This window comes from Durio zibethinus, chromosome 2 (assembly GCF_047325235.1).
Source record: "Durio zibethinus cultivar Kanyao isolate XHJ-2024 chromosome 2, ASM4732523v1, whole genome shotgun sequence".
In the NCBI taxonomy this organism is placed as follows: domain Eukaryota; kingdom Viridiplantae; phylum Streptophyta; class Magnoliopsida; order Malvales; family Malvaceae; genus Durio; species Durio zibethinus.
In genome coordinates, this window is record NC_143163.1 from 1,626,480 (window position 1) to 1,637,388 (window position 10,909).

At 30.6% G+C, this 10,909-nt stretch overlaps 1 protein-coding gene across 1 annotated transcript; it reads right to left on the minus strand.

The window, feature by feature from the left end:
• Positions 1-340: 340 nt before the first annotated feature.
• On the minus strand, positions 341-5,841 carry LOC111308658 (protein SUPPRESSOR OF GENE SILENCING 3-like). The gene is made up of 6 exons (XM_022907165.2): positions 5,594-5,841; positions 3,348-4,380; positions 2,828-3,122; positions 1,919-2,163; positions 1,306-1,460; positions 341-991 (listed from the first exon to the last, which is right to left on the minus strand). The coding sequence occupies exons 2-6, from the start codon at positions 4,317-4,319 to the stop codon at positions 712-714; spliced, it is 1,947 nt and encodes a 648-aa protein (XP_022762900.2). The 5' UTR covers positions 4,320-4,380; positions 5,594-5,841; the 3' UTR covers positions 341-711.
• Between the last annotated feature and the right edge of the window lie 5,068 nt (positions 5,842-10,909).

Consider the following 10,909-nt stretch of genomic DNA (forward strand, 5'->3'; position numbering starts at 1 on the left):
CACCCAACCAAATCTGATATATTTTTATAAAAAATTATTTTTAATTATTTATTTAATTTTATATTTATATATTTGTTATATTTATTTACATTTATATTTATATTTAAAAAATAATATTTTATTAATTTCAAATCAAATCGGATATAATTTTATATAATATCGGATCATGTCAAATTTATGTATAAAACAATTATAAAAAATTAAATCAAATTGAATCCGAGTATTGTTTGTATAAAATTGAGTCAGATTCAAAGCAAACAAAAACCCACCCCACCCCACTTTGATCCGTTGCTATCCCTAGTCAATTTCCATAGTCAGCAGAAATTTGTAAGAATTATACTTCAATAAAATTGTGAGGAGTTTCCGGGTTTACTTTTGCATTAAGGGAGCAAAAGTGGGGAAAGGAAGACTTCAAAGTCATCAAACATACATGCAAGCATATACCAACAGATGAAAGCAGATTTGAGTCAAGTTTGTCATTGCCAAAAAGCTGAAACAGAAAAGAATCCTTAGAAATGTAAAAAAGCACATGAAGTTTTATTATTCCAGTGTTCATCCCAACCTGGAACGCCGCCTCCTCTTCCTTTCTCCACCTTTTTCGCTGTGTACAATACTTAAGTATCTTAAGTAACAAAACTGGTGTATATTTACCTTGGAAGCAAAAGATTTCATGTTAGCTTCTTTCTCTCCTTGAATTGTATCATTGCTGGTCTATTCTGTTTTCATATCCGGTTCCTCTCTTGTTTTATCCTCTTTAAGGCTGTTTGTGGCCTCTTCCTCAACGCAATCTGGGGTGTACTTTCCCATGAGCAGGGTCAATTCTTTTTCGAATCCTTTCTCAAGCTCAATCAGCTCCTCCCAATACCTCTGTGTGATTGCCAACCTTCTGTCTTGATGACTTTTCATCAGCTTCTCCCTCTCTCTATCAAATTCCTCCATCTTTTTCTCCTGGATTATTATGGACTTTGTGTTTTCATCCATCTCAGTAGCACTGAATGTTCAAAAAATGTTAAAAATCTTTATCAGGTTATGACTGTAGAAAAAAATCATTTTCAACCAAATTAGACTCCAGAGATTCTATTGAATATAATGTATAAAAGTAGGTGGCTTGTTTCCTTCTAAATGGTAACAAATACTGTCTTTGATGGACAGAGCAGTAGCAGGTCAATACTGTCTCAAGGTAACATGCATAAAAATTTCATCTCAAAAGAGAAAAACCTTCATTACAGCATAAAGTAGGGCATACATGAATTCTCAAACAAAACATCTTGAAGAATTATTTTAGCTCAGCATGCTCCAAGTTACCTGCATTCGCCTTCATTATTTTTTGGATTAGCATTTGACCGCAAAACTCTCTCCCTCACTGCCTTCTGCTGCTTCTCAAAATTCTCTTCTTTAGTGTGTATGGCTTGGTAAATAAGGTTGATTTTCTCCTTAAAATATTGTTCTTTGGCACCAAACTGGAAATCAATGCAGTGCAATAACAAGTTAGAAGAATTCAATGTCAATTTAAATACATCAAGAAGCTACAAGGAAGAGATATCTGCTATAGCACACTGCAATTGCAGCAATTCTGGACGCCAGGTTCAAGTCCAAGAAGAAGAGTTTTCCAGGGAGAAGAGGAAGAGGATCCGTGTATCTTGCCCCAACAGTTTCCCTGTAAAGCTTTGCTTGGTTTTGTTCGGTTTACAGGGTAGAAAAGAAGCATGATCATGCCCCGCACTGACTTCTTAAAATTACCTCAAGTTCAGTTTCCCTACAAGTTATGTTCGAAGCAAAATGAAAATAGCAATAGCATCCACCAAGTATGATCACCAATTTACCAAGTAGTGACATGTAAAAGTTGGTCCCAGGGTCCTAACTTGTTGGCCATGATTGGCAATAAAAGTAGAGAAATACAAAGTTCCAAAAATGCTACCTCTTCTTTGTTCTGCTCATGCTGCAATCTAGTTCTCAGCCTCACGATGCAATTTTCCTCCATTGTCTGGCGGAGCTTCTCACTCAATTGCCCTAGAGACTCTGCAAGGACTTGTGAGTGCTTCTGTTCTTGAGCAACCTTCTCTTTAAGTCGGGTAAGCTGCTGACTATCATCATTTATCTTCTTTATCTGGCTCTCAACCATCTCTTTGTATGACCTCGTCTCAAATTTCAGCTTGGACTTTCCTGCTTGATCACACAGATTATCAAACATGACTGCCTAAGAAAACTACGTTGCCATTAGAAAGAGGAAATTATGCACCTTCCACCATCAATCATTCGTACAATTTATATTTTTTTATGAATTATAGAAGCAAAACATCTGTTTATCAGAAAAATTCAAATGCATGGTTACCTGCTATTCTTAGTAAAATAATAGTATGTTTTAAGGCAATGCCTCTCCATCCCAAATGAGAACAAACTGTCATGCACTGGATTAAGAGTTGTTTTTGAGATTTACTCCTTTTTCCATACTCAAGTGAGGTTGCGGCTATCAAAGTCGTCAAAATTTTGGAATGAAAATGAAGCCAAAAGAGAAAGAACTATATATCATCTCTTCCAAGTTTGTAATGGCACTAAATGTTAGAAAACCTTGAATTAACAAAGTAATATTTGCACGGCAATCAGAAATACCTAGGTTTCAGTTTAATAATTTATGACATATTCTTTTGCCATTTTGCTTCTAAGGAAACCCTGTATTTGAGCCTGTTTATTCACACTGTCTTGCTAAATGCATTAATAATAAATTTATGTACAAAATTTTTTATTAATTTCTTTATCTAGCACATTGAAAGCATACATGCATATATATTGACACAATATTTTTGGGGTAAGGAGAGAAAGATTAGACCTTGAGAGTGTCGGTTAAATATATCCAAGTCTTCTTTAATGGCAATGTAGCCATAGAGTTGGCGCTTCCCACCAGGACAGAATGGAACCTGTGAACAATCCCAAGCATCCCTATCCCTCCCTTGCTCTTTAAAATGTTTATGCAGTCGTGCAGCTTCTAAATACCCTGCTGCTGAGCTCTCAAAGATCAAAACACTCATCCCCCGATGCCCTTGTGGACCATATGAGTGTCTTGCTTTTACAGCAGCGTATGAGCTGAAGTAATTGAGAAGCTCTTGATTTCCCATTCCAGTCCACTGAAGAAATGATGTCAGTACAAAGCAATCAACAATATATCAGTACAAGAGATATTTTACCAAAAAAGCAAAGTAACCAATGTAGCATTTTCTTTGGATTTCTTTTACAATATAATTTTCGGAAAAATGTACCACTAACTCAGTAAGGATTCTTCCATAGTTGCTTGAAACCAGGAAAAGAAAAGTAAGCTATCTCCGAAAGCAAAGATGATAGCTGTAAAGTACCTTGCCATTTTCATCCTGTTCATATCTTGTATTCATAATGATAACCATTGGAGGCCAAACTATTTCATGATCTGCAACTCTATCATTCAGCCCTTCCCATCTGCCAAAGGCATCATTGCCTGGTTTAATGAAAGTTCCTCTCCTACGCATCTCTTCAACCAAAACTTCCGCAAATACTCGATGCAGCTTAGCTCTCCGTGTTGTTTTAGTCATGGCATGAGTCATTAGGGGTTGCATGCCCCGATACCAGTTGATGGCTCCTGGCCCACCTTGACACGCAGGGCAGTGCCACTTCCGATCTGGTGAAATAATCTCCTCAACAGTCAGTTTCTCTAAACTTTCAAAAAATAAATTGAACCACTTGCTCTTCTTGCGTGCTTCATGGCCCTTTTCATCTTCATCTGAATCAGAAACATAGTCATCAAGATCATCACTATCGTACACAACATCAAAATCATCATTATCATATTCATTAACTCCATTTTCATCATCCAAATTATCACCAACTTGGTGGTTCGTTTTAACTTGACCATGCTGTGAACTGTTAGACAAAGTGAAACCAGCTTGAGCAGGGCAGTTCCTTCCATGCTCCGAAGATGGAGATTTTGTACGACTATTTCCCCATGTTCCATCACCTTGTTGGGTCCATGCACTACCACGTCCACAGGAATTCCAAGAAACATCATTCTGAGTCAGCCAGGCATTGTCAGTAGCCTTTTCTGAACCACTATTACTTTGCATCCTAAGTTTCTGAATCACATTTGGGTGTCCCCATACATTAGGAGTAGAATCTTGAGGAAACCCAGAACTTGCAGCAACTCTGTTTTTGGATTCCCAAGAGTTCTCCTTGTCACCATTCTGTGCAGAAGCTAGCTTGATGTCTGCCACATTCTGACTTAGTTGATTAACTTGGCGACCAGATATTTTATACACACTCCCCAAGTCGGGAAATGGGTCAGTAGCATCTGCCATGAAGATTTTTCAAACGGTTTTTCCAGAAACTTCTCTTTATATGAAACCTACTCCTAGATCACTGTTTTGAATGAAAAGATTTGTCAATTTTCATATTTCAAGAAAAATTCAAAAGCCTTTTTTATAACCAAAAGTAAATGCAGCTTGCCAGTAAGTCAACAATAAATATCACACATGCCCAGTTGACGAAGGCTTAATAACGAATAAATACTAACCATGTGCTCTACTACAGGAAAACATCCCAACCGTAAGACTTCAACAGAGAAGTTACTCTTTTATCCCTTCAAAGGAAGACCAAGACGAAATGCTAGGATTCATATCACCTATGATTATTTTCTATAATTATGAAATTATTTACTCCCAACCATCTATAATGTAAGGGCCAACGTGGGATACATCTATCTGTATGTAGTCTACTGAACCATATATGCTCATGGATAGTCAAAATTTCATAATTATATACGATTAATTCCAAGTTTCTAGATGATATGAACCCAGAATGCCAACATAGGAAATTTTAAATTCCTTAAAAACTTAAAAATACCAATTTGAAATCCAAAGTCAAACAAGTGTACAGGATGAATAATTCTCTCTAGGATCAACCAACTACTTTCAATTTACATAAGGCATACAATTTATGTATCTTTGTTCTTAGTAAGATTTAAATTTAAAACTACCTCAATGATATCTTTCTCTATCTGATCATGAGCAAGGACAAGCAGTAAATTGGCTATGGCAGATTAAAACAATTGTAGATGAATAAAACCCATATTTCTGCAAACACGTTGGAGTTCGCTAGATGGGTTTTAAGCTTCTTCCTAATAAAACAAAACTTGAAAATAATAACAATAAAAAAAGCACCAATCTTTTCAAAATGTAATATTTCATTGCATAAATAAGAACAAGAAGTTATCCAACCAAACAGAGAAACAAAAAAAAATCTTCTTTCTTCTTCCTGTTTGAACAGATTATAGCAATGCGAATAACTGGAAGCCGTCAGACGATTCAACAGATACATTTATACAAGCAATTGATGAACGAAACCAACAAAGATTCAAACGTCATTTAATAACGTTTTTTTAAACTCACTCCCATGGAAGAATACATTAACGTTTAAACATCAAACAGACAATAACAAACTTATCTTGATGGAACTGGAAAGAACACTAATGTCATGCATGGCAAGAGAAAAAAAATACCTTTAAATAATAATAATAAAAAAGATATACTCCTTTTTAAGAAAAAAAAAAAAAGAAAAAGTGAAGAAATATCACCTGAGAGATTGCAGAGAGAAAAAGAGGAGGAGCCTACGGAGAAAAGAAAGCGGTATAAAAGTGAGAAAAGTGAGAACCTCAAATGGGAGAAGAGATGTGTGTGGCGCACGCGCGTCGTAATGGCGATGTTGATTATTTAAAATATATTTATGTTGGACCCATTGGGTCGGGTCGGGACCCTTGGACAGACTGTAAACAGATAAACGTTGCAGCTTTGATCATGCAGACTGGCCTGCAGAGAGTCCGTTGCATGCCGGCTTTTCTCTCTTTCCCTTTCTAAATCTTGCGTTTTGTTTGGGGCTTTGGGCTTATTCTTGAGTTTTTATTTAAAAAAAAAAAAAAAAAACTTTTAAAAGCAATAAATTTTAAAACTATAATATGTGCTCCTATAAGTATAGTTAATTTTTCTTAAAACAATATTAATATCCAAATTATTATATAAAATCATACTTCCAAAATATATAATACTAATTTGATCAAGTTGAATCTAAAATACATTATCAATAATTTATTAATTTAATGATATATCTCAATCAATATCTATAAGTCATATTTATTAATTAAATAATTTTTTTTAAAAATAATTAACAGCGACAAACTTATGTTTCAAATTTATATAAGAAAACAAATCCAATTGACAATTTTAATCATACAAAACTCGCTTATTAAATGATGTTTGAAAGATTGTTACTACCCGCACAACATTTCACTTTCTTTGGTCTAATAGATCAGAATGAGACACAAACAAATATTTATATAAAATCTCTTTCTTCATTTTTAGGTAGTTTATAATTTATATATAGCCTTTCACTTTAGATGAGAGGTATGATTCTGACGAGAAAACAACATGAATCACGTTCACGCCTGGTTTAGTCGACTTTCGCACTTGACATGTTGAGACCTGTGCAACTTGTTCGGTTCGTTGTTTTGTTAGGGTACGGTCCCCTCGATTCAAAATTTTTATTGAAATATCTATTTATAATGTATATAAAATATTATAACAAAATCAAGTTGAGATCCTTAATGTTGTAATAAAAGCCTGGCCTGTTTTTAAATGAATCTCATTTTTTATCTAAATATATTTTTTGAATTGATATTTTTATTTAAATCCTTTCAAATATTAAATGGATCTTTAGATTTGGATAAATAATCAAATCTTTGAATAAATCTAATTATATAAAATAATAATTTTTTTACATATATTTAATTAAAAAGTGTCAATTCTTTAAATTCGTTTGTAAAATTAAAAAAAATATATCATCTTAATTATCATTACATTGAATCATAATATAGATAATACTCATTTATTTAATTATTATTTTACTTTTTTTTTTGTTTATTTTATATTATTATTATAATTAAAGTGACTCCGTATATATAATATATGAGCTGCAATTTAATTATAATTTATTTTTAGGTACTTAATAAATTACATTTATTTATTAGGCATGCAAGGGCAGCCAACCAAGGTACCCTATGAAAGTACTGTCCATCATTCAACTTACCATTCAATATTTAATTTGGCATTACGAAGAGACAATTCTGCTTACCAATAGCACACAAATCCTATTAATTTCTTTTGTAAGCTTAATTATAACCGGCTTTTTCTTATGGGCAGTTTTATTCATTAAAAAAATTTATCCTATACATCATGGTGTATTAAAATAATATATTTTTTAAAAACTTTGTAAAACCTTACATACATATAGTTAGGATTTTATATAAAAATAATGATTAGATCATATGATTTGTTTAAAACAAATTGATGTAGAAGCAAGTTCTCATTCTAAATCTGATAATTTTATTCATATAAAGATCCAAATTAATAAAAAAATTTCTCCATCAAGCCAACTCATCAAATGAAAACAAACCCCAAATCAAATCTTTAATAAAATCAAGTTTGAAAAAGACAATTTCATATTTAAAAAATATAGTTATCAAATTTATTGTTCACACTTTTGATTATTAGATGTCCCTTAGATATCATCTATTCTTAACACTTTTGTTATTGACAGGTTTTTTAGAGAGGGATGTAAATGTAAATTGTGTTTTTTTGCCGGTATTTTTTGAAGTATCAAAATTCTAGTCACCTTTTTTTGTAAGTTTTTTTAAGTGATAGAATTTTAACGGTTTGAGACGACTGTTACATGTATCAAATATTTTTGAAATTTCAGTAATACATATTTAAAAACATAAAACGTCTTAATTTGAAATCAATACCGGAATAATCAACTCCTGAGATTGTATCAGACAAGATTTATAAAAATAAAATAGATCAAATAAAATATTTTTTTATAAAAAATAATTCCTAATTTACAGACTTAACAAATAAAATAATTTTTTCGTAAAAAATATTTTCCAAACAAAATTATCTTTAAGGTTTAATATTTATTTAAATAATTTATATTAATTTTAACTGAACATGCCACCTAATTTCATTTTATTAATCTGGTATCACAAATTATGCAAACTTCATTCTGTTATAGTTAATAAATCAATTAGTTTTCATAATTGGAAACTTTTTGCCAAATTAGGAAGAAATAATAGGAATATTGATGAACGGCTACAGATGCAATTTTCCTAAAAAGAAAAATGAGAGATGAGGACGCATTTATTTCAACATCTTTTCAGTTTTTTCCACGCCATTTATGGTTGGTATAATGAGCATTTTCTTTGTTGGATTTTTTTAACGACTTTTGTCATTTGTTTATTTTACCTTGAAATCAACATAACCAACATCCTCTTCTTTTTTTTTTTTTTTAGATTATTATGATGTTTTAAATGAAAGTAAATTTGATAATTTTAAATATAATATAATATAAAATACTATATAATAAATTATTATGTGATTTTTATAATTATATTTTATGTTTTAATTATATTAACATATTTAAGATACAATATTGCACGTATCATATTTTATATTTATCCGTATTACATATTTAATATATAATTAATTAATTAATCATATTTTATTATATTATCGTGCAATACGTACAAATGACACATTTATAACATGCATATAATATTATTTTAACATTTTTATTATATTATCATTATAATTTAATATTAAATTATTGATTAGATATTTTAATATTAATCGTATTTAATCATATTAATCATATATAATCGTGTTAATCATATTATGTTGTGTTATTCATTTTTAAAATAAATTAAAATATATTTAATATGTCATATTATATCGTATGTATCACATATAATAAATATAATGTATTTATATTTTAATTATTCGTATTATTTAAATATTTATGATTTATTTATATCAAAATCATTTATATCATATTTAAATATCATATTTGATACGAAATACGATATAATAATATAAATTATCAAATCTATTATGAACGTTGAATTTTGAAATTACTTCAAAATCATTGAATTAACAATTTTTTTTTATCTTCAAACAAGTAAGGGTAAATACATATATGGCATTATTCAACCCCTCGTAAATGAGGTGATTTTGGGGCATTGTACAAAAATCCAAAGCAATTAAAAAAACAAAAAAGCTCATTTGAAAAATAATCCAACTGTAAATTTTCTTTTCCCCACAAAAAGACAGTAGAAAATTGCACAATTTGGATACAATTAGTGGAACCCACCCTAGATTGCATTTATACATATTCTTCCTACTTTTTTCCTAAGTGAAACAATCGAAAAACAAATGGGAGAGTAAAAGTTTGAAGATGGAAATATAAAATTGAAAGTAAAGAAACAAGAAATCAGAAAATTTCAAGTAAGTCTCTTCTTTGTATACAGCGGCGGAGCCAAGGATACAGTCAAGAGTCATGACCTCTTCAAAAAAAAAATTTATATTATTTTAGATCAGTAAACGAGCTTATCAAAATTAATATGCGTTTTTTTTTTTTCTTCATTCAATTTATTATTTAATTTTTTTTAATTATTGTCTGATTTTCCCTTTGTTTGTATAAATGGATTTTAATATTTATCTATTTTTACAGTTTAATTACTAACAGATTTTTTAATCTCTCTTTTTTTTTTTCTTTTCCTTTGGATGATATTGAATTGACAGATTGTGGATATAATATATTTGGAACAAAATTTTCAGACAGTCTTTATCAAAATGAGAAAGAAAGGACCTTGTTTCCACTGTGGGATTGATAGTGAGTTTCTCTTCTTTTGCTTTTCTTTCAATCACAATTCACATCTACGGTGTTGTGGCAATTAATGGTAATCATGTAATCTCACTTTCAACAATTATATTACTCATATGATTTTATGATTACAACTTTGTTTGAATATTAATTATTTTTGCTTTAATCATTAATAAAATAAAGGCTGAATTCCTTCCCTTTAGTTCATAATAACATACAATTCCAAACTGATTAACAGTTCTTTGGAATATATAGAAAATTGAATGGCTTTACATGTTGGATACCTACATTTTGTGCCAAATTAAACCTATAGAATTTCAATAATCATACATGAAATTTCATGTTCGCGCCCAAATTTAAATTGTTTATAACGTATGAATAAATTTCACCATTTATAGGTAAATTCTAAACTTAATTTTTTTTTTCAAAATTATTATTATCTTGATTAAATTAAACAATCGCGTAAGATTTGAATATATATAAATAGCATAAATAACGTATCAGGATGCATGTTAACATTTTAAATAGTGATATTCATTAATGATTATATATTTATATGCATGAAAAATTAATATTCGAATTTCACCTAAATTTGATATTTTTATGCAATTTTCACACCACCTTCACACTATTTGATTGAATAATTGTTGATTTTATTCCATCTTTGATATTAATTAAGTACTTGTTTGTACATGACAACCACTTTTCTTGCATGGCAAGAAAGATCTACATATTTGGGTGAAAGATTGGCCTTGATTTGCGTAGCTCTTTTGTCTGAAATGCATATGTATGAATTTTCTTGATAAAAGAAAGTAAATCACATAACATTGATTAATTGATTTGATCCTTTCCCCTTCTTTTGCTTACGGATAACTGGGAATAGACACACCACTATGGAGAAATGGACCACCTGAGAAGCCAGTTTTATGCAATGCATGTGGTTCAAGGTATAGGTTAGGGAAATCTCTTGAAAACTATACTCCTAAGACTTTTCAAGTTATCAGAAAGAAGAAACAAGAAGCTGTACCTAAGGCAATTGTTAGCGAAGATCAGAATATTGTCACCAGCAATGCGTGTTATACTTCTGTCCTGGAAGATTATGCAAGTTCAGAGTCTTCAACATCACATAATTATCAGAACTGTTTCCCTATAAAACAAGAGAACAGAGCTGACAATCCAGGTT

Excerpts from the sequence above, each read along its gene's own strand:
- LOC111308658 (XM_022907165.2), bottom strand. The coding sequence starts at position 4,319 with ATGGCAGATGCTACTGACCCATTTCCCGACTTGGGGAGTGTGTATAAA. Across the intron at positions 2,164-2,827 it reads ATTTAACCGACACTCTCAAG|GAAAGTCCAAGCTGAAATTT; the intron begins GTCTAATCTTTC and ends GTGATCAAGCAG. Across the intron at positions 1,461-1,918 it reads ATGAGCAGAACAAAGAAGAG|TTTGGTGCCAAAGAACAATA; the intron begins GTAGCATTTTTG and ends ATTGATTTCCAG.